Below are 24,481 nucleotides of genomic sequence, written 5' to 3'. Positions count from 1 at the left end.
CACCTTCCACTTCTTAATAATAGACTTAACTGAATTTATAGGCATTGATAAAGCCTTTGATATTTTTTTGTATCCATCTCCTGACTTGTGCCTGTCCACAACATTATCCTGGAGATCTTTTGACAGTGCCTTGCCACCCATAGTTGATTGTTTGCTTGAGTTGCACTACCATGGACTGAGATGCTCCAGGAAAGCTATTTTCATGCTGAGCTATTTAATATGCCCACAGCTGGTCACAGTTGAAGGTCAAATGGCTTTGTGTGTGCCGTTGAGAAGGTGATTAGCTACATCTGATTGAGTTTACAAGTAATTTTAGGAGGGGTGATCCTTTTTCTAACTCAGTGATTCTGTTTTTTAATTTTCTTTATTTTTGCCTGACATGTTGGTGTTATATATTTCACTCAGTTTCACTGAGTAAATACAACTGGATAAACAAAAAGGGTGTGTCTTTATTTTAGGCTGCAAAGCAACAAAATTTAATTATTTTCAAGGGGTGGGGGGGTGATTCTTTTCAATACCCACTGTAAGCCTCCCAAAGGAGCACAATGGGGTGGCCTTTGACAAAGCAGTGCAAAACATACGTCAGGCGTTTCTGGCATGGTCTGGTCCTGGCCAAGGGTCTCTATGGTCTTTTTTTTAGAAACCGCACAAATTTTGTAATATTGTTTTGATTTATACTGTTTTTTTACTTAGGCTAGTACAGGAACACCCAGTGAATTTTAAGTAATTGCACTCGGGTTACACGTGAGCATAGCAGATTGCCACCCCATTATGCTCCTTTGGGAGGTTTATGAGTCCTAGATAGACCATAGTTAGGGGCCTTTTTGTTTTGTGTAACACAGTTTAATAGGGATAGTTTCCCCATTTTGTACTTGACTGATATTTGATTATTTCTGATGGTTTCTGGACAGGTTGATATAGGATATTGTCTGCTTACTTGACCACAACATGCCGGTGTTTATTTTTAATTTAACATCATTTTTACTGTGTCTTTTTTTTTTTATCTCCTAATAATATTAAAAGTTAAGTTTTAACATTCCCTCTTCTTGTGGGATGAGACCTCATTAGACCGGTTATTAGTGTTCATTATTTTGGAGTGCTTTGGGGATGCTTTATCTTTGTACATATATGAAATTGTCTCTCAAATCCCAACTTAATTCTGTAAAGATTTTCGCAAAGATCTCAGTTTTTTCTCGCCAGTTAGAAGGTGGCAAACTTTTCTCAAAACATTTCAAAAACACTTAATATCCTAAACGAAAATCACATGCCAGTGTTCTCCACAGGAAGTTTTGCCTGCCCAGTGGCACTATGAAGAAGCCGCGTGGGGACAGAGTAATACTTTACAATATTATTCAGTTTTTGTTTATAAATGTTACTTATCCTATGCAATGCAAATTTAACATACATTGATTAAATTAGAATTTAATTGGAATGCAAAGCTTTCATGGATAAGGTTCTAGTAGATTCTGTATAGCCAAAGAGCTATAGTACTACAATGCAAACCTCATTCTTTTCCTAAAACAACAATGGCAAAAAAGTCAAATACTGATAACTAAGTATGATTGGATATACTTCACTTCCACCTTACTCCATCAGTCACTTCTGGTAATTGTAAATTTAGTAACCACACATTTTTATTGCTAGTTTAGAAAATTAAAGAAATCAAATATTTTTTTTTTTTTTAAATAAAATCTCTACAGTATATGGATTTCCTGCCACATGTCACACAATAACTGCATTGAACTGGATTGCATTACTAATAGACTGCGCAATTATTAGCAAGGAGATCCTTGACGGGCGACGTACATGGTATGTCGCGGTCGTTAAGGGGTTAAATATAAAAACTATTTAGAAGCTGCATTACCTATTACTTTTACAAATGTTCCAGCATAAATTTTTGTTTAAAACAAAATGTATAACTAACAAAATGATACTTAAAATTTTGATTTTAAACTAAGAATTAACCCCTTGAGTGCCAATGACGGCTTTGTCGCTAGCACCAGAGCAGAGTTGGAAAGGTAATCGCCTAACCTGTCCAACAGTGTAAGTCTTGGGGGAGCTGAAGAAAAAAACAACAAAAAAAAACCAAAAACACACACAACCCTTAAAACAGCATAGCACCCAGTTGGGAAAGTGCTTAGCACTCAAACGGTTAAAGGGCGCTTGTGGTGGAGAAAGAAAAAGTGGTTAAAACATAATTAAGGTGCTGCTCGGGAGCCACAGAGAACTGCTGGTCCTGAAAAGAAAATTGCCATTAACCCAATCAACAGCATTTGAGAGGGTGAAATACAGACTTAAAGATCACGTAATCTTAATACTAGATATGCTACAACACATAAGAACATGATTTTATATATATATATATATATATATATATATATATATATATATATAATTTTTTATATATAAATTCATGTTCCTAATAGTGATTAGCAGCCTAAAAGCCTGCATATACTCTTTAATATGCTGCTCCATTCATAAACTGGGGTCTCATTTAGTGCTAGTAAGATATTTAGACATATAAGCTTATTTAATTAAGGGACAGTCAAGTGAAAACAAAATGTATGTAAGAACTTACCTGATAAATTCATTTCTTTCATAGTGGTAAAGAGTCCATGAGCTAGTGACGTATGAAAGTCCATGAGCTAGTGACGTATGGGATATACATTCCTACCAGGAGGGGGCAAAGTTTCCAAAACCTCAAAATGCCTATAAATACACCTCACTCATACCTTAGTTTAACATGTAGCCAAGAAGTGAGGTGATAAAAAAAAAGGAGTAAAAAGCATACAGAAAGAGGAACTAGAAAATATAATGTGCTTTATACAAAAAATCATAACCACAAAAAATAGGGTGTGTCTCATGGACTTTCTATGAAAGAAATGAATTTATCAGGTAAGTTCTTACATAACTGTTTTCTTTCAGGCTGAAGAACCTTTCTAGCAGCAAACACATCAAAATGGTAAAATTTTGTAAAAGTACGCAAAGAAGACCAAGTTGCTGCTTTGTAAATTTGATCAACTGAAGCTTCATTCTTGAAAGCCCAAGAAGTGGCAACTGATCTAGTAGAACGAGCTGTAATTTTCTGAGGCGGAGACTGACCCACCTCCATAAAAAGCTTTGTAAATCAAAATCTCAACCAAGAACCAGAGCAATAGCAGAGGCTTTCTGACATTTCCTGGAGGCAGAAAAAATAATAAATAGTCTTTCTGAAATCTTTAGCAGCCTCAACATTTCAAAGCTCTTACCACATCCAAAGAATGTAAAGACCTTTCAAGAGTATTCGTAGGATTTGGACACAAAGAAGGAACAACAATTTCCTTATTGATGTTGTTAGAATTCACAACTTTAGGCAAAAATGTAAATGAAGTCCACAACACAGCTTTATCTTGATGGAAAAATCAGATAAGGAGACTCACAAGAGAGCAGACAATTCAGAAACTAAGAGATAGCCAAAAGAAATAACACTTTCCAAGAAAGTAATTTAATGTCCAGAGAATGCATATGCTCAAAAGGAGGAGCCTGTAAAATCTTCAAAACCAAATTGAGACTCCAAGGAGGAGAAATAGATTTAATAACAGGTTTAATACGAATCAAAGCCTGAACAAAACAGTGAATATCAGGAAGTTTAGCAATCTTTCAATGAAATGAAAAAGAAAGAGCAGAAATTTGTTCTTTCAAAGTATTTGCAGACAAACCCCTATCCAAACCATCCTGAAGAAACTGTAAAATCCTAGGAATTCTAAAAGAATGCCAAGTATAATCATGAGCTGAACACCATGAAATATAGGTTTTCCAAACCAGATAACACTTTTTCCTTGAAACAGACTTACGAGCCTGTATCATAGTGCTAGAAACCTCTATGACTATGCGTTCAATTTCCATGCCTTCAAATATAGAGATTTGAGATCCTGATGGAAAAACGGCCCTTGAGACAAAATGTCTGGCCTTAAAGGAAGTGGCCAAGGCTGGCAACTGAACATCCTGACAAGGTCCGCATACCAAAACCTGAGAGACCAAGCTGGTGCTATCAGAAACACATAAGATCGTTCCATTATGATCTTGGAGATCACCCTTGGAAGAAGAACCAGAGGCGGAAAAATGTAAGCAGGTTGGTAAAACCAAGGAACTGCTAGAGCATCCACCATCTCCGCCTCAGGATCCTTGGACCTAGAAAGGCATCTTGGAACAGGAGGCCATCAGATCTATTTCTGGAGGACCCCACATCTGTACCAATTGAAAAAACATCTGGATGGGGAGACCACTCTCCCGGATGTAAAGTCTGACGACTGAGATAATCCGCTTCCCAATTGTCTACTCCTGGGATATGAATCACAGAAATTTGACAAGAGTTGAATTCCGCCCAAGAAAGCATCAGAGATACTTCTTTCATTGCTGAAGGACTGCGAGTCCCCCCTTGATTACTGACATATGCCACTGTAGTAACATTGTCCGTTTGAAATCGAATGTAAAGTTCTCTCTTCAATAGAGGCCAAACCTGAAGAGCTCTGAAAATAGCACAGAGTTCTAAAATATTGATTGGTAACCTCGCCTCCTGAGGTTCCCAAACCCCTTGTGCTGTCAGAGACCCCCAATCAGCTCCCCAACCCGAAAGACTTGCATCTGTTGTGATCACAGTCCAGGAAGGACGAACAAGGAAGGCCCCTTGAAAAATAAGGTGATGGTTTAACCACCAAGTCAGAGTGTGTTGAATGTTGGGATTTAAGCATATCAACTGTGATATCCGAGTATAATCCCTGCAACATTGGTGCAACATGCAAAGCTGTAGAGGTCTCATATGAAAATGAGCAAAGGGGATCGCGTCCGATGCTGCAGTCATGAGACCTAAAACTTCCACGCACATAGCCACTGAAGTGAATGATAGAGACTAAAGGTTTAGACAAGCTAAAACCAACTTCATTTGTCTCTTGTCTGTCAGAGAAAGAGTCATGGACACTGAATCTGGAAACCTAAAAAGGTGACCTTTGTCTGAGGAATTAAACTCTTTTGTAAATTGATTCTCCGATCAGGTCTTTAAAGAAACCACACAAGTTGTTTTGTGTTAGATTCTGCTAAATGAAAAGATTGAGCTAGTACCAAGATATCGTCCAAATAAGAGAACACTGCAATACCCTGCTCTCTGATTACAGATAGAAAGCACCAAGAACCTTTGAAAAGATTCTCGGAGCTGTCGCTAGGCCAAACCTAAGAGCGACAAATTGGTAATGCTTGTCTGGAAAAGAGAATCTCAGAAAACGATAGTGGTGTGGGTGAATCGGAATATGAAGATAAGAGTCCTGTAATTCTATTGTGGACATGAAATAACCTTGCTGAACAAAAGGCAGAATAGTCCTTATAGTCACCATCTTGAAAGATGGGACTCTTACAAAATGATTTAGAGTTTTCAGATCCAGAATTGGTCTGAATGAATCTTCCTTCTTTGGGACAATGAACAGATTTGAATAAAAACCCAAACCCTGTTTCTTTTGAGGAACTGGAACAATCACCCCTAAAAACTCTAAATCTGAAACACACTTCAGAAAAGCCTGAGCCTTCAAAGGGTTTGTTGGAACATGGGAAAGAAAGAATCTTGCCATGGGAGGTCTTATTCTGAAACCTATGCGATACCCCTGAGAAACAATATCCTGAATCCGCCCAAATGTCTTGAAATAATTTCAATCTGCCCCCCACAAGTTGAACTGGTTTGAGGGTCGCACCTTCATGCAGTCTTAGGGGCTGTATTTGGTTTCTTATAAGGCTTGGATTTATTCCAATTCGTAGATGGTCTCCCATTCGAACCAGAGGCCTTAGGGGAAGGAGTGTTTTTTTTGTTCTTTAATCTGACAAAAGGAACAAAAACAATTGGGAGCTTTGAATTAACCCTTAGATTTCTTATCTTGGGGCAGAAAAACTCCCTTACCCCCAGTGATAGTGGAGATAATAGAATCCAATTGAGAACCAAATAAATTATTACCCTGAAAAGATAGAGATAGTAATCTAGAATTAGACACCATATCAGCATTCCATGATTTAAGCCATAAAGTTCTTCTAGATAGAATAGCTAATGACAAAGATTTGATATCAATCTTAATAATATCAAATATAGCATCACAAATGAAATGATTATCATGTTGAAGTAAAAGAACAATGCTAGACAATTCAGGATCTGATACATGCTGTGCTAGACTGTCCAACCAAAAAGCTGAAGCAGCAGCAATATCAGCCATATAAATAGCAGGTCTAAGAATATAGCCAGTATATAAATATGCCTTCCTAAGATAAGATTCGATTTTCCTATCTAAGGGATCCTTAAAAGAAGTACTATCTTGCATAGAAATAGTAGTACGCTTGGCGAGAGTAGAAATAGCGCCATTAACCTTAGGGACTTTCTCCCAAAGCTCTAAACTGGACACAGGTAAAAGGATACAATTTTTTAAACCTAGAAGAAGGATTAAAAGAAGTACCAGGCTTAGACCATTCCTTAGTAATCATATTAGTGATAGCATCTGAAATAGGAAAAACTTCGGGAGTAACCTCAGAAGTCTTAAAAACAGAATTCAAACGTTTGCTATTCTTGTTATTAAGAGGACTGGATTCCTCTATACCTAAAGTAAACAATACTTCCTTTAACAAAGAACGAATAATATATTCAATCTTAAAAAGAAAGGTTGATTTATCAATTTCAGTGTCTGAAGTAGGATAATCTGAGCCAGAGAAATTCTCATCAGCAGAAAATACTTTAATATGTTGTTGATCCATACAACTTTCATCAGATTTATGAGAAGTTAGGAGAGACCTTTTACGTTTATTTGAAGGCGGAAGAGCAGTCATAGCCTTCTCTATGGCTGCAGCAATATAATCTTTTATATCTACAAGAATATCATGTACATTAGACTGTGAAGGTTTAACAGTAGATGTATTTGTACTTATAGAAACATTATCAGAATGTAATAATTTTTCATAACAATTGTCACATATTTCAGCTGAAAAAGTAAGATCAGCTAATTTACAACATCCACACTTAGCTTTGGTAGATTTGTTTTCAGGCAACTTGGTTCCTACAATAACATCAGAGGCAGGATCAGTTTGAGACATCTTGCAAAATGTAACAAAAAAAGAAAAAAATAACATTTAAAACAAAATATCCAATTTCCTCAAAATAGCAGTTTCAGGAATGGGAACAAATGCTTATGATAAAAAAGTTATATGTAAATAAATTCAAAAGCAAACATCATAGCCCTCTGTAAACAAATGAAAGCAGAGAGCAAAAGAGGGAGAGACTTAATGTAACACATTTTTGGCGCCAACAATGACGCAAATGCAGAGAAAAAAAAAATGTTGGCGCCAAAGTTACCAAGAAATGACACGACTCGCATCATAACAGGCGTGACTTCTCACAAGCCTAATTTGCCCGCGAAAATGTGAAAAAAAAACAATTCTGAAGTTACAACTAGCTGGAACCCCAGGTAAGAAAATTAATAAATTTCTCCCAATAAGATATCTGATGTAGACTGTCCCTTTAAAGGGTTTGTAGCTATTTTAGTATTGTTATTACATCTCATGTTGCCATTGATGTATAGAATCAAATAGCTTTATACTACTTTAAGAAAAATGTAACTAAGTTAAACTAAGTATTTTTGTGTTCTTACATTTTCCCTTTTTTTCTTTACAACAATATTTCCAAAAAGAAGCACAGTGTGAAATAAGCTTTGTGGGAGCAGGTGTTTGTTTTTTAACTGAAGAGCAAAGCAAAATGTACAAACAAAATCCCTTGCAATATTGTAATATCTCACAAGAGCCAGATAAGTATTGTGGGTGCACTCTAACAACATTATACTTTCCTGCAGATTGCGCACCACGTGAGCACTAACCTGCCTCATACAACTCTACATTCACTCTATGACTGTATCCGATTGGCTGGCAGGCATGTAAAAGGAATTAATTATAACAAAGTTTGTATGTCAGCTTATTAACCAAACATCTAGCAAATAAAGTGCCTTGTTGCCATTACAAACAAGCTAAATGGCTTTTAGAACCCTTTTATTTAAAAAAATAAATCATTATATGGAAAGGATGTGAGTTACCATCAACACTGCGATTTGTATTTATGATGGTGAAGAAACAAATGGAGAAAAATTACTGTATGATTATGTCTCAAATATTTACGAGTGCAAGGCAAAGACAAAGCATATAATGAAAAGAAAAAAAAAAAACATTTTTATTAGAGGAAAGATTACTTACCTCAGAGCAGGCTAAATGCTTGACGTTGTTGAACCAATCAACATGTGCTCGACAGTGATCAAATGCGTGAATTAATTCATGTGTAACAACACGATTCATGTGCGACTGCTGGCGAATGTTGTTCTGACACAAAACAATCTAGAAAAGAATACACTATGCTTAGCAGTACACATGCATAGAGAAGGGTTCCACAAATTTAAAAAGCTCCTCTCCACGTAGGGTAAAAAAAAAACAAAACACTATTTTATTGTCATCATAAACAATATACATCACACTGAACATTGCTGACCTAATTTTAATAAATAAATCATGTGGGTAAGGTTCAAGTGGTGATCATCTTTACCTTGACATCTGGGAAAGTATGACGCATGAGAGGTAAATAAGCGGAGAGGAATACGTAAAGGAACATGAAACCCAAAATTAGATTTTTTATGATTCCGACATGACATGTCCTTTTAAACAACTTTCCAATTCACTTCCATTATAAAATGTTCTTCTCTAGGTATTCTTTGTCAAAAAGCAGGAACATAAGCTCAATAGCATGTACACGTCTGCAATACTATATGGCAACAGTTTTGCAAGAATGTTATACATTGAGCACTAGATGGTAGCACTATTTCCTGCCATGTAATGCTCAAGAAGTGCATGCTACCTATCTCTTAAAAGGGACACGCAAGTCAAAATAAACCTTAATGATTCAGAAAGAGCATGCAGTTTTAAAGACCCTTTCCAATTTACTTCCATTATCAAATTTTGCACAGTCTTTTTATATTCACACTTTCTGGGGAACAAGATCCTACTGAGCAGGTGCACAAGCTCACAGGGTATAGGTATACTAGTCTGTGATTGGCTGATGTCTGTCACATGATGCAGGGGTGCGGAAAATAGGAGAAAAGATATATTTGTCATAAAAATAAATATACCGCTTATTTGAAATTCAGAGTAGGTGTTAAATCATTGTCTTTTTTTTTGAAGTCTCAAAAGAGCTTTATTGAAGAAAATAAACAGTACAAAATGTCAGGCCACATATAAATAAATGATAAAGATGGGGAACAGATAAAAGGAAAAACGTAAATACATCCTCATCGGGGAAATATACAGATCTGTTGCCCAACACATAAATAAGTCATATAAGTATCTGACTATATGAAGGCATACATTCTGTCTATATGGGTATTCAAATCATACCGTTATAAGTAAATCATTGTCTTTTTATTATGCATGTGGTCCTTTAAGAAAAATAAAAAACAACAACATGAGGATGCAGCAAATTTGGCAATATCATTAAATTCTCTATCTGAATCACAAAAGAAAGATTTTGGGTTACATGTCCCTTTAATATTTTATTTAGAAGCAAAAAACACCTATATGGAATTTGGAGCATTTCAATAAAAGCATTTTTGCACATTATGTTCCTTTAAGAGAATAAGAGGTTGTGGCACAGGAGTTTGGGTTCCATTAGAAAATTTTAACAGTTTAGGAAAGAGTATATGTTGAATAGGTCACTCACACAAATAAAAATGCAGTATAATTTTATTACCTCAGATGTAGCTGCATCAAACCCTCCACTCACTGAGCCATCACATTCTTCACATGAGAAGTGCCGGTCTTTGTACACGGTGCTGAAACAAAAACAACTGAATAAAAATCTATATCCAGCTACTATTCTTATAAAACCTAACCACAATGGGTCTCATAACAATGGCTGCAATTAAAAGATTACTGAAGGCAAAAACAAACAACTTTATAGCTATAACTGCATTTGATATACATACATTTTGCAGCAGCAATCTTAGAAATGGGAAGTGAAAGGCGTTCCATACTTACCAGCCTGACTGTTTCATGGCATCCAAAAGCAGCTTAGCATAAGGACCTGTGAAAATAAAATGAACAAAAAGAAAATTTATGATTACCTGATAAATGTATTTCTTTTTTGACACGATGAGTCCACGGATCATCTTAATTACTACTGGGAATACCACTCCTGCCCTGCAAGAGGCGGCAAAGAGCACCACAGCAAAGCTGTTAAATATCACCCCCCTTCCCTCCCAACCCAGTCATTCGACCGAAGTAAAGGAGAAAAAGGAAGTAACAAGGTGCAGAGGTGTCTGAAGTTTATAAAAAACAACAACCTGTCTTACAAAAACAGGACGGGCCGTGGACCGAGTCTCGTGTCAAAAAAGAAATAAATTTATCAGGCAAGCATAAATTTTCTTTTCTTTTTAATGACACAATGAGTCTACGGATCATCTTAATTACTATTGGGAATCAATACCCAAGCTAGAGTACACAGATGATACGGGAGGGACAAGACAGGGAACCTAAACGGAAGGCACCACTGCTTGAAGAACCTTTCTCCCAAAAGCGGTCTCAGTCGAGGCAAAAGTGTCAAATTTGTAGAATTTTGAAAAAGTGTGAAGAGAGGACCAAGTTGCAGCCTTGCAAATCTGTTCCACAGAAGCTTCATTTTTGAATGTCCATGAGGAAGCAACAGCCCTTGTGGAATGAGCCGTAACTCTCTCTGGAGGCTGCTGTCCAGCAATCTTATATGCAAAACATATGATACTCTTCAGCCAAAAAGAAAGAGAAGTAGCCGTAGCTTTCTGTCCCTTATGTTTTCCTGAGAAAACCACAAACAAAGCAGAAGACTGACAGAAATTCTTAGTCGTCTGCAGGTAAAATTTTAAGGCACGAACCACGTCCAAATTGTGCAGAAGCAGTTTCTTCTGAGAAGCAGGATTAGGACACAAGGAAGGAACAACAATCTCCTGATTAATGCTCCGATCAGAAACAACTTTAGGAAGAAATCCTAATTTAGTACGTAAAACTACCTTATCTGAATGAAAAATAAGATAAGGAGACTCATACTGTAATGCCAAGAGCTGACACTCTGCAAGAAGAAATAAAACTTTCCAAGATAACTTATCTAAGGAATGCATTTGCTCAAACGGAGCCCCTTGAAGAACTTTGAGAACCAAATTAAGACTCCATGGAGGAGTAACTGGCTTGAACACAGGTCTGATCCTGATCAAGGCCTGACAAAAGGATTGCACATCTGGAACATCTGCCAGGTGTTTGTTTAACAAAATAGATAAAGGCAGAAATTTGACCCTTTAGGGAACTTGACGATAATCCTTTCTCCAAATCCTCTTGGAGAAAGGACAAAATTCTAGGAATCCTAACTCTACTCCAGGAGTAGTCCTTGGATTCACACCAATAAAGATATTTACACCATATCTTATGGTAAATCTTTCTAGTTACAGGTTTACGAGCCTGAATCATGGACTCTATGACCAATTCTGAAAAGCCCCGCTTGGATAAAATTAAGCGTTCAATTTCCAAGCAGTCAGCTTCAGAGAAACTAGATTTGGGTGATGAAGGGGCCCTTGAGATGACATTTCCACTAGATCTGCATACCAAATTCTGCTAGGCCAAGCCGGTGCAATGAGGATTACCGAGGCCCTCTCCTGCTTGATTCGAGCAATAACCTGAGGAAGAAGAGCAAACAGAGGAAATAGGTATGCTAGACTGAAGGTAAAAGGTACCGCCAGGGCGTCTATCAGTACCGCTTGAGGGTCCCTGGACCTCGACCCATACCTCGGAAGCTTGGCATTCTGCTGAGATGCCATGAGATCCAATTCCGGCTAACCCCATTTGAGAATCAGGCTGGAAAACAGTTCCGGGTGGAGTTCCCACTCCCCCGGATGAAAGGTCTGCCTGCTTAGGAAGTCCGCCTCCCAGTTGTCCACCCTTGGAATGTGGATTGCCGACAGACAGCAAGAGTGGGTTTCCGCCCACTGAATTATTTTGGTTACCTCTGTCATCGCTAAGGAACTCCTCGTTCCTCCCGGATGATTGCTGTAAGCAACTGAAGTTATGTTGTCCGCCTGGAACCTGATAAACTGGACCAAGGCTAACTGGGGCCAGGCCAGAAGAGCATTGAAGATCACTCTCAGTTCCAGAATATTTATAGGTAGAACAGACTCTGAGTCCAAACTCCCTGAGCCTTTAGGGAGCCAGACTGCTCCCCATCCTAGAAGGCTGGCGTCTGTTGTCACAATCACCCAAGATGGTCTGCAAAAGCAGGTACCCTGGGAGAGATGATCCCGAGATAACCACCATTGAAAAGAATCCCTTGTCTCCTGCTCCAGAAATATTCAAGGAGACAAATCTGCATAATCTCCGTTCCATTGCCTGAGCATGTTTAACTGCAGAGGTCTGAAATGGAACCGGGATAATGTCCATTGCCGCTACCATCAGCCCGATTACCTCCATGCACTGAGCCACTGATGGCAGAGGAGTGGACTGAAGCGCTAGACAAGTATAGAAAATGTTTGATTTCCTGACTTCTCTCAGAAAAATCTTCATTGATAGGGAATCTATTATGGTTCCCAAGAAAGTTACCCTTGTATTTGGCACTAACTTTTTTCCAAATTTACCTTCCATCCATGAGCTCGCAGGAAGGATAACAACATTTCCGTGTGGGATCTTGCTTTTTGTAAGGATGGCACCTGGACTAGGATGTCGTCCAGATAGGGCGCCACTGCAATGCCCCATAATCGAAGCACCGCCAACATCGATCCCAGAACCTTTGAGAAAATTCTGGGAGCTGTGGCAAGAGCAAAGGGAAGAGCCACAAATTGGAAGTGTTTGTCTAGAAAGGCAAATCTTAGAAACTTGTGATGATCCCTGTGAATTGGGAACATGCATGTACGCGTCCTTCAAATCCACAGTTGTCATAAATTGACCCTCTTGGACCAAAGGGAGAATGGAATGAATAGTTTCCATCTTGAAGGACGGTACTCTGAGGAATTTGTTTAGACTCTTGAGATCTAAAATAGGCCTGAAGGTTCCCTCTTTTTTGGGAACCACAAACAGATTGGAATAAAATCCCAGACCCTGTTCCTGAATCAGAACAGGAACTATCACTCCCAGGTCGGAGAGGTCTCCTACACAGTGTAAGAACGCCTCTCTTTTTGTCTGGTCTACAGATAATCTTGAAAGCAGAAACCTGCCTCTGGGAGGAAAACTTTTGAACTCTAGTTTGTATCCCTGGGACACTATGTCCACTGCCCAGGGATCCTGAACATCTCAAACCCAAGCCTGAGCGAAGAAGGAAAGCTTGCCCCCCACAAGATCCGGTCCCGGATCGGGGGCAGGCCCTTCATGCTGTCTTTGATTCAATAACAGGCTTTTTGGATTGTTTTCCCGTATTCCAAGACTGATTGGGTCTCCATGAAGGTTTAGACTGTTCCTGCTCGGAAGCGGAAGAGGAAGAATTTCCCTTGAAATTTTGAAAGAAACAAAAATTACTCTGTCGTCCCTTTTGTTTGTTTCTCTTATCCTGAGGGAGATGATGACCCTTACCTCCCGTAATATCGGAGATTTTTTCTGTCAAGCCAGGTCCAAACAAGATCTTCCCCTTGTAAGGAATCGCTAAAAGCTTAGACTTAGAGGATACATACGCAGACCACGGTTTTAGCCATAAGGAAATCTTTGCTCCCAGTTTGATAACTTTAAGGGAAGCATCCGCAATAAAGGAATTAACCAATTTAAGAGCTTTTATCCTATCCTGGATTCCATCCAGAGGAGTTTCTGTCCTGATAGCATCAGACAACGCATCAAACCGATATGCCGCCGCACTAGTGACGATAGCAATGCACACAGCTGGCTGCCATTGTAAGCCCTGGTGTACATACATCTTTTTGAGTAACCCCTCTAATTTTTTTGTCCATAGGATCTTTGAAAGCACAACTATACTCTATGGGTATAGTAGTTCTCTTAGCTAAGGTGGAAACAGCTCCTTTCATCTTGGGGACTGTTTGTCAAGCCTCCTTAACCGAGTCGGCTATGGCAAACATATTTTTAAATATAGGAGATGGAGAAAAAGGTATACCCGGTCTCTCCCACTCCTTAGCAATGATCTCAGAAGCTCGGTCTGGTACCGGAAAAACGTCTATCGAGGAAGGTACCTCAAAATATTTGTTCAGCTTACTGGATTTCTTAGGATTAACAACGGCCTTGGGGTCGCTGTCGTCCAACGTAGCTAAAACCTCCTTAAGTAACAAACGGAGGTGTTCTAGCTTAAACCTGAAGGATACAACTTCAGTATAAGCAAGAGGCATTACACTGTAAGAATCTGAAATGTCACCTTCAGATGCTACTACGTTATCCTCCTCCTCAGGCTTCTGTGAGGGGACATTTGAAATAGCAACAACTGCATCAGAAACCTAGCTTACTGAATGTCTGATTTTCCTATTACGCTTTCCATGCAACATTGGGAAAGCAGACAACGCATCTGAAACTGCAGAAGACATGAGAGAAGTGATGTCTTTTAAAGTAACTCCAGCGGGAGCTAGAGAGGAAGCGCAGGGCACTGCATGTGAGGGCAGTAAAATTTGGGACACTTGAGGAGAAAGCTGCGGCATATATTGAACATTGTCATTAGATTCCTGAACAGCATCCTCTTTAGAAAATGTTGGCTCAGAAAAAATTGTATCCCTGTAGCTTAAAGTCCTCTCAATACAGGAGGAACAGAAAGGGATTGGTGGTTTCATGTTGGCATCAAAATATAAGGAACAAGTCACACTTTGCAAGGCCTCTTGGTCCATTCTGACTTTTAATGAAACAATTTTTCATAAAACACACAACACTTTAATAAAAACATACATTTTTCTTTAATTATCAATTGAAGTTAGACAGGTTAGACAGCCATTACAGATACCTGCCCCAGTGCCTGCGACTCTGCTGTCTCATAGTGTCTCCTGATAACAAGGAGAATTTATGTAATACGATATAAAGTGCCCCTTTCTGAATAAAGGCTTCCTTATATGTCCCACATATGAAGTAATGTGCCCAACTAGTTCTGACTCCGTTATCCCAGAAATCAAGTTTGCACTTACCTCCTCTTCTGCCTGACAGCAAGGCAGATCCCAGGTTTGAGAGGTCCTCTCCCTCACATGTACCTATGGCAAAAAAGAAAAGACTGAGTAAGACTTCTCAGTTTTTCAGAGTTAGGGCAGCATCAGTATGGGAGGCGCAGTGAGAATTTTGTCCCACAAGTTCCCATTACTCTAACGCCACCACTGCTCTACTGAAGAGACTATGGACTACGGCTACACCCCAGGACAAAGCAGTACAATCTTGTACTACTTTAAAAATAATAAACTCTTGATTGAAGAATCTTATCTAACACCTAATTTACCACCTCCTTGCTCTTAACGTAGGCAAAGAGAATGACTGGGTTGGGAGGGAAGTGATATTTAACAGCTTTGCTGTGGTGCTATTTGCAGCCTCCTGCAGGGCAGGAGTGGTATTCCCAATAGTATTTAAGATGATCCGAGGACTCATCGTGTCATAAAAGAAAACATACAATGTAACAATGCTGCATGATGTATTAATCTTTTTCCATGTTTATTTTACCATTACTGCTTAAGTTACAGGTATTGAGAGTTCCTAAAATATTTATTGTTTAGTATCATTAACAAGTTGTCTGCCAAAGAAGATGGCAGCACATCTCTAGCAAGCAATGGGCTATATAGGGTGGATACAAATAAATGATTTTGAAAAAGAAAAAAAAATCTGTGTTTTTTTTCAATTTTAAATATGATGTTACAGAACTACATTACCCATGATGCTTAGGCACTCTGAAGTCCAGTTGAGCGTCATGGGAAATGTAGTTCTGAAACATCTAGAGGGACAAGGATCCCCATCCCTGAATTTTTAAAGGGATATGAAACACACATTTTTGCTTTCATGATTCAGATAGAGCAGACATCCTCAAACTTGGCCCTCCAAAAGTTTTAGAACTACATTTCCCATGATGCTCATACAGCATATTAGATGGCTGAGCATCATGGGAAATGTAGTTCCAAAACCTCTGGAGGGCCAAGTTTGAGGATGTCTGAGATAGAGTATGCAATTTTAATCAGCAGTTTTGCAAGAATGGCAGCACTGTTTTCGGCCATTTCCAGATGCCAACCTAAGTATCTCTTCAATAAAGAAGATCATTGGAAAGAAGCAAATTTGGTAATAGTAAATTGGAAACTTTTTTAAAATAGTATGCTCTTTCTGAACCACAAAAGAAAATGTATGGGTTTCATATCCCTTTAAATCAGATTTTTTTTTTTAAATATAAATTAAAATATAGTTTTCTGAAAAAGGATTTTTTTTTTTAAAAAAAATTATGTAACATGAGGCTGTATTAGCATGGCTGTAATGTTTATTTTTTTTTTGGGTAAATTATTTCCATTAATCCATTTAAAATGTCATGCTCGCCCATAGGTTTTTATAAGATTATTTTTGGCATTTTTCTGTCTACAAGATTTAGGGCCAGATTACAAGTGGAACACTATTTAAGATCCCGCTCAAGCTTTTTGTGCTAGTCGGGTTGCGCTTGTATTATCAGTTGAAAGTAAACAGTTTTCGCTTGCACGCTAACTCGACAAGCACAAAAAGCCAAACTTACAATAGTATGTGCGCGTTTACGTAATTCCCCCATAGAAGTCAATGGAGCAAAAAAAGTGGAAAAAAAACCCACCACCATACTCGCGTGCAGCACGTGTGCTAATGGGCTGGCCAAAAAAAAAAAAAAAATCATGGGCCACTCATTTACATATGCTAATATATAATTGTAATCCGCTGAAGCATGTGCATTGTTTACTTTTCAGCTCATGCATGTGTATGGTCCACATGAAGGTCTTTGCCTGCAGTGACTTAGGAACTATGTCCACAAACTTGTGACGTTAGTCCAAAGCTCTCCAGAACAATGTGCATGCATAAGAAACAGTGAGAACTCGGGTTGCCCACTGTGATTGGCTAAAGCAAAATCAGCCTTACGGTGGGTTTGAAAACGCCCAATTTCAGGAGCTTATTGCGAGGAAGCAGTTTAGAATTGACAAGGCAAGGTATTTAGGCATATGGCTTATATATAACAAACTGTGAAATAGAATATTCATAATGTTTGCCCTTCATATCCCTTTAACTGCAAATGGATATATATATATATATATATATATATATATATATATATATATATATATATATATATATATATATATATGTGTGTGTGTGTGTGTGTGTGTGTGTGTGTGTGTGTGTGTGTGTGTGTGTGTGTGTGTGTGTGTGTGTTTTAAATAGGGCATGTAATTTTTAACAACTTTCCAATTTACTTTTATCACCAATTTTGCTTTGTTCTCTTGGTATTCTTAGTTGAAAACTAAACCTAGAAGGTTCATATGCTAATTTCTTAGACCTTGAAGACTGCCTCTAATCTGAATGCATTTTGACCACTAGAGGGCATTAGTTGATGTGTTTCATATAGATAACATTGAGCTCATGCACGTGAAGTGACCTAGGCGTGAGCACGGATTGGCTAAAATGCAAGTCTGTCAAAAGAACTGAAATAAGGGGGCAGTCAGCAGAAGCTTAGATTCAAAGTAATTGCAGAGGTAAAACGTGTATTATTATAACTGTGTTGGTTATGCAAAACTGGGGAATGGGTAATAAAGGGATTTTCTTTCTTTTTAAACAACAATTATTCTGGTGTTGACTATCGCTTTAACACAACTGTTTGTCCAATTTTTAAACAGCAGAACTAATTTTTATAATTAAGCAAAACAAAACCACAAACTGTTTCAAAAGAGGTAGAACTAAAAAAAGAGGTAGATTATCACTGTTTATAACATTCTGTTATTCACTCTTTCAGAAACTTTGCATTGAAATGCAAAAATGTCAACATGACCACATGCTCCTGGCTGAGGTCGGTGTTCTGTATTATTTCCCGACTTTGTTACGTTCCCTTACCTCCGGCCACGCCTACCAAATTTTTACAAAGCCGGTTGTTGATGCATGTGCTCACTGCAGCATTGCTATAATAAAGTGCAAAATGACACTAAATAGCATGCATGCGCCCATGGCGCAGTCAGCAGATATTACAAAAGCGAGTTAAACACAGTTTTGGCACTAGCTGGGTCAGGTGGCATACAAATTGATCGTACTTATGTTTTCACAATATTCATAGTTACAAGTACTTAGATGTACACAAGTACTTAGATGTCCCCCAGAGTGTTTGTAAATATTGATATCATGTAAAATAGGTACAATCCATTTGTCTGCCACCCAACTAGTGCCCAAATTGTGTAGGTCCCCAGAGTGCTTGTAACATTGTATACTGTGAAAACATAAGTATGATCAATTTGTATGTTGGATGTTTTATTTACTCATTGGGCGTACAGCACTTCTCTTTTTTTGCATAATCAATTGTGTTTTACCCGCTTCTTAAATATTTGCAGACTATGGCATGGGCACATGCATGCTATTTAGTGTCATTTTGCACTTTATTGTAGCAATGCTGCAGTGAGCGCATGTATCAACAACCAGCTTTGTAAGAATTTGGTAGGCGTGGCCGGAGGTAGGGGAGCGTAACAAAGTCAGCAAATAATACAGAACACCAGCTCTCTTTTTATTATTTTCAGGTATTTGTAGAGTGCCAACAGATTCTGCAGCGCAGATTCTCTTTTTGCAAGCTATGTTGCTTGCAGCAGAGAAGAGATGCTCAGATGGTGTTGAGGTGCCTGAGATGCATAAGTAGAATTTTGACAATTTCACCAAGGTGGAATATTTATCTTTGTTAACTCTCCACCAATGCAAGGGGCTTCTTAACAAAGTAAGCCTGGACTTTATTCTAACATAAAAATATATTGAATATCGATATGCAATGATAAATAACCAGCTATAAGGTTTGGGAAAAAATATCTAGTCCGCTCTTAAAATAAAAGATAGATATACTGTAGAATATATATATATATATATATATATATATATATATATATATATATATATATATATATATACACACACACATACATACATACACACTTATCGAGGTTGAATTTAGTACATATAAAGAAAGAAGAAAAAAAAAAGGTCAAAAGCACTAAGGACTTAATATTTATCAACAACAGGACAAAGCCTTACACATTTATCTTTACAGTGCATATAATCAGTAATAGTAAGCGTTCCACTAATAATTGTGCAGATAATAGTGCACATCAATTTAAATAACAACTCCCATCAATCTAGGGCTAGGTGTGAATAACAAGCTCAGGGCTATATCATCCAAAGTATTGTCCCAAATCAACTGATTTAATATAAACAATCCAAATGAGGAGTCCTATTATTTCTTGGTTGCACATAAGCCAGGAGTAGTTGTAAACTTATTCTGTAGTGAAAAGTAAACGTCTGTAGACGTCCTTTAGGCTAAGGACATAACCATAAAACATAATACAAGCTCATTGGAGTGAAGCAGCTGGTGCTATGGACAGACCAACTAATTGCAAACCAACCAGTCGATTATGAGATTCGTTGACAACTATTTTCATAAGCGATTAGATCGATTAGTTGTTGCATCCCTTATAACTTTTTTTGTGCAATTTTATTTTAATAATATTTATTAGGCGTATAAAATGTACTTTGTAATGTATTTTTGATGCGTTTTGTGACTTTTTTTTTGTTTCGCAAAACAGTTAACCCCAAGCGAAAACGTGTTGGTGTGCAGCAATCTCCAGCGGGATCCCCCAGCTGCTCTCGTTTCCAATGGTGCTGACTTTTGTAGAGAACTGACAACAATATTGGATGAATCAACATCTAGACAGCAACAGGTATTGAAGTTGAGGCTGATGGAGTTGGACGCCGCTCTGGCAGCAGCCTACCTGTGGACACTGTATATAGCAGTCTCCCCAGTGGCTCTCACAAGTAAGGTTTGAGACATCCGTGCTGGAATCGAGTTTTGAAGCTAACCTGGCTTTGGGGCGTTTTACCACACAATGCATTTGGATACATGGATATTATGATATACTGATGGATCAAGCAGTAATATGATCCATTAAGGACAGTATGGTGGTGCGCTACTTGAAGATCTTATAGCCAGCTACAGTTTTTATTAGTGAGGAGCCCATTAAGATTTTTAGAAGATTTAAGATATAAATATATGCTTTTCTGGCATGCACCTGTTTTAAAAACAACTTATTGGCCGATTATAACTGTTGGTGAGCAACTAAGTTTTTTTTTTTTTTTTCAGAGTTAACATTGCTTGTTCTATCTGAAACATTAAAGTTTCATTTGGGCTTTACTGTCCCTGTAATGCCATTGTTCACCTAAAAATCTATGAATACAGCATCAACTCAAGAAGCTCAATAAATACTAGATTGGAGTGGAATAGATCTGCACAAGGACCTAAGTGGGAGGAGGGAGGGGCAAGCATTAAAATTAAATATAATGTTATTGTTTTAGCTAAACAAAGCTATTTTAAAATTATTTTTCTCCTTCCAATAAATACAGCTGAAAAGTTAATCAAATATTTAACTATTAAAATGGAGATTTCACCTCCCAATAATCCACTTTTTTAGTGTTCTATGTATTTCTAATGGTATATAACTAAATCAATAATTTTCTGATATATCTGGAAAATAATCTGAAAAAAAATTATAATAATGAAATATTTTTGTAGAAAACCATGATTTAAATTGGGTGTTAATTGAGTCTTACTGCTAGTGATAAAAATCATGATCTTAATCCATTTGATTAAAATCAAATCCTCCCTGGGGCTATATCATCATTACTAGAAAGCTCGAACACACTGCAGAACAAAACACACAAATGTACACTGGCAGCCAAATAATTCCTAGTACTTTGAGTCTGATTATAATTTTTAGAGAAAATTAATCAACACAAAAATACAAGACGAGTTCTGCAGTCCTGTCTAGGCTAGTCCTCAGTGGTAAGTGCCCCCAAAAAACAGCTGCAATGTTACTATATAACCTTTCACCAGGTAAATAAAAGATGTACTCTGGGGGATTTATATCCACCCCTACAACAATGGAAGAATGATGATATACTTTGAACAGAACTCAAAATTGTAATGGACATGATTGCATTTGAGTTTTCAATACAAAGTTGTTTCCAGAACAAGTTTTAGCAAAAATGATTCCCGTAAAAGGTTATTGAGAATATGCACATTATGGCCTGTGCACTTGCATTCAAATAGCGTGCTTGTTCAGTGAACACATTGCATGACTGGCGTCATTGTGTACATGCCATTCATTACCAGCTCTCTGAGTAGGCACACTGTTTGAATTTGGGTGCTCACAGCATATGCTACTACAAGTGCATACAATTCTTTGTCCCTGTAACTCCCACTTGCAGACATACTGGAAACTGTTGTAAACGGTGCTGATAAATAAACCTATATTATTCTAAAATGCAGCTTAGCAATACTGCTAACAGTGCTAGGTCTACCGGGTGTCCAGTGAGTTCAAGTTTGGACAACATGTGATTTAAAAACAATTGACATTTGTAATAGCCTAACAGAGCACATGGTGTACAATATTACTATCGGGTTTATCATCTACTTGTGCCATTGATAAGATTTCATTTGCGGTCTGTCACTTACTTGTATCAAGAGCGATCTTGAGCATCACTTGGCATTTGTGGTTGAAAGTAAGCAGACCTTTGGATAACAAGCCGATCTTCTGTACACCATTGTGTCTCTCCGGGAACAAATGATAACCGAGCTCATCCTCCGGTTTATTCTTCTCCTCCTCCATCAGGGCTCAGTGCCACTGTTCTGGTGCCTGTCACCTTCCCTGTCCGCTGCTGACCCTGCGCAGGATTCTGCCATATGCACACGTGACTAGCAGGTACCCATGACAGGTAGGAACTTCCCGTCGTACAAATATGACATCTTCTACATGGAAATCCCTCAACGCCATCTTTAAATTGGCAAAATGAAATGATAAACACGATTAGCATGTACATTTTGTTATGTGCTCCATGTAATTTGATAATTACGTCTGCACGTCTATTTGAGAGTATTTTGTCATTACAGTATATCAATACAGATGTGATATTCCTGCTTGGAACTCGGGAGCTAATTACGACCAAGTCGTAAACGGGCCTGTAGGTGGCGCGGTTTGCGATTTCATGTTTCTTTTACGACAAGTACATAGGGCCTCAGCGACGCTTGGTATCTATGACTACCGGCTAAGTGGGGCACGCTGAACTTGCTGACTTTTATAGCTTGGTAAGAGGATAAGTATCATCTGGGGTGCTGTCTGCTTTTCATTTTAATTGGGAATTATACAATAAACACGTGGAAACTTGTTCATTATTATGAAATCGGGGAGGCTATGGTATCTTGCACACAGAGGATGATATGTCAGTATGGTGCGATCTATACATGAAACAACGTACTGTAGACTTCCCGTTACCGAGATCATCACTTGATACAGATGTAATGCCATAACTTTAGCCATTGGTGAATGTTTTTGTATTTTTTATTTTTAGTACAATATATTGACTGCGACTTAGAGAGGGTTACTCAACATCTTACTGATCACTTTCATTGCAGTCGGTTTGTCTGACCCAGCTTTCTTCATATGAAATGAACGTGACTTGCACATTGTGCCAGTAGTGCCTTGTGTGTCATAGTGTCCTGTAGGTCGGTGCTATATGTGACTGCCTTATCTTGTCAGCTAAACAAGTGGGATTGGTACATCATTATTGCCAAGCGATGAATGTATGCTTTCCAAGCTGTGGGTGTATGTGAGTGTTATTAATCAAAATGCATTTGAACTCAGATTGTTTTTTTTACTTTGTATGCATTTTTTCTTTGTTTTCTGAACAAACTAACATGTGTTTACAAATGTATGGGGCCATGTTCCCAGAGAGGGAACCTGTCCCTGCACAATCTCCACAAGCAATGCATTATCGCCTGGCTAAATTAAAAATTGCAAAAGTGCTTCCTTTAGCATCCCTACCCCCTTCTCTTGCACAGCCAATTGGGGTGAACACTCCACTGTGATTTTAATCTTCCAGCTCTCTGATGTGGCAGTGAGTTTAGGAAGCGGCAGTCTTCTTACCTTTTATAAATTGTGGTCACCGGCTCCCGACCTCTGAATGCAGCTTTATTAATGGGGCCCTAAAAATATGCTAGAGGGAAGGTTATTACAAAATTGCTTTACTGTCACTCTCTAATGCTAAATGTTCTGAGTGTGTGGGTGAAAGCCAGATCCTGCTGGATCCATGTCTAATTTAGACAGTTATACACAAATTTAAATGTTTTCCACACACTTCTGGATCCACCACTTTTTTTTACACAAAAACATCTAGGTCCTTTCAAAACCAACACTTTTTTACAGAAAAACAGTCGGATCCTGCCGGATCCATGTCTAATTTAGACAGATACACACAAATTTAAAGGGACAGTATACACTCATTTTCATATAACTGCATGTAATAGACACTACTATAAAGAATAAGATGCACAGATACTGATATAAAAATCCAGTATAAAATGGTTTTAAAACATACTTAGAAGCTTTCAGTTTAGCTCTGTTGAAAAGGCAGTTGGAAAGCCCACTGCAAGTGGGAAATAAGACACTCCCCCTTCTTTTGCATATGAAAAGACCCTTTACACAAACAGGAGCAAGCTGGAGAAGGTAGCCGACGGTATTCAAATAAAACTTTGGGGCTTGGTTAGGAGTCTGAAAATCAGAGCAATGATATTTAAAAATAAGCAAAATTATACATTTTTTAAAAAACAAACTTTATGGGCATTATAAATAGATCATCTACAAAACATTTATGCAAAGAAAAAATGAGTGTATAATGGCCCTTTAAGTGTTTTCCACACAAATGCATCCAGACACTTCTGGATCCAACAATATTTTACACAAAAACCTCTGGATCCTTTCAGAAGCAACACTTTTTGTAAAATGAACAGTCGGATCCTGCCAGATCCATGTCTAATTTAGAGGATCCATGTTTAATTTAAACAGATACACAGCATTATAACTGTTTTTCTGACAAACCCATACATACACTTTTGGATCCAACAATATTTTATACAAACTTTTATACTTTCAGAACCAACTCTTTTTTTTTTTTTTTTTTTTTTTTATACAAAACAGCTGGATCCTACCAGATCCATGTCTTATGGATATTCACACTTTTAAGTGTTTTCCACACAAACGCATTTAGACACTTCTGAATCCAACAATATTTTGCACAAAAACATCTAGGTCTTTTTCAGAAACAACACATTTTGTTTGTGTGTAGATATAGCACTGGATTCAGCATAGAGTTGTTTCTGGTAGGGTCCTGATGTTTTTGTGTACAATAGTTTTGGATCCAGGAGTGTCTGGATGTGTTTGTGTTGAAAAGACTTGGATTTGTATGTACC

General features: G+C 38.0%; 2 protein-coding genes across 3 annotated transcripts in view; one reads left to right on the top strand and one right to left on the bottom strand.

The window, feature by feature from the left end:
- Positions 1 to 21,941, bottom strand: part of ATP23 (ATP23 metallopeptidase and ATP synthase assembly factor homolog) — a 31,948-nt gene extending 10,007 nt beyond the window's left edge. For both annotated transcript variants that reach the window (XM_053716745.1, XM_053716746.1), the window contains exons 1-4: positions 21,692 to 21,941; positions 10,069 to 10,114; positions 9,782 to 9,863; positions 8,242 to 8,379 (exon numbers count right to left, since the gene is read on the bottom strand). In XM_053716745.1, coding sequence (XP_053572720.1) covers positions 8,242 to 8,379; positions 9,782 to 9,863; positions 10,069 to 10,114; positions 21,692 to 21,845 — 420 coding nt within the window. In that variant the 5' untranslated portion in view covers positions 21,846 to 21,941. The remainder of the gene's footprint in view (positions 1 to 8,241; positions 8,380 to 9,781; positions 9,864 to 10,068; positions 10,115 to 21,691) is intronic.
- A 273-nt stretch (positions 21,942 to 22,214) lies between these two features.
- Positions 22,215 to 24,481, top strand: part of RPAP3 (RNA polymerase II associated protein 3) — a 214,134-nt gene continuing 211,867 nt past the window's right edge. The window contains exon 1 of the mRNA XM_053716744.1: positions 22,215 to 22,321. The gene's annotated coding sequence lies outside the window, so the exon portion shown is untranslated. The remainder of the gene's footprint in view (positions 22,322 to 24,481) is intronic.

The sequence above is a fragment of the Bombina bombina genome, chromosome 6 (genome assembly GCF_027579735.1).
Source record: "Bombina bombina isolate aBomBom1 chromosome 6, aBomBom1.pri, whole genome shotgun sequence".
Classification (NCBI taxonomy): Eukaryota; Metazoa; Chordata; class Amphibia; order Anura; family Bombinatoridae; genus Bombina; species Bombina bombina.
The sequence above is the reverse complement of the archived record's forward strand: the minus strand, read 5'-3'. Positions and strand labels throughout refer to the sequence as shown.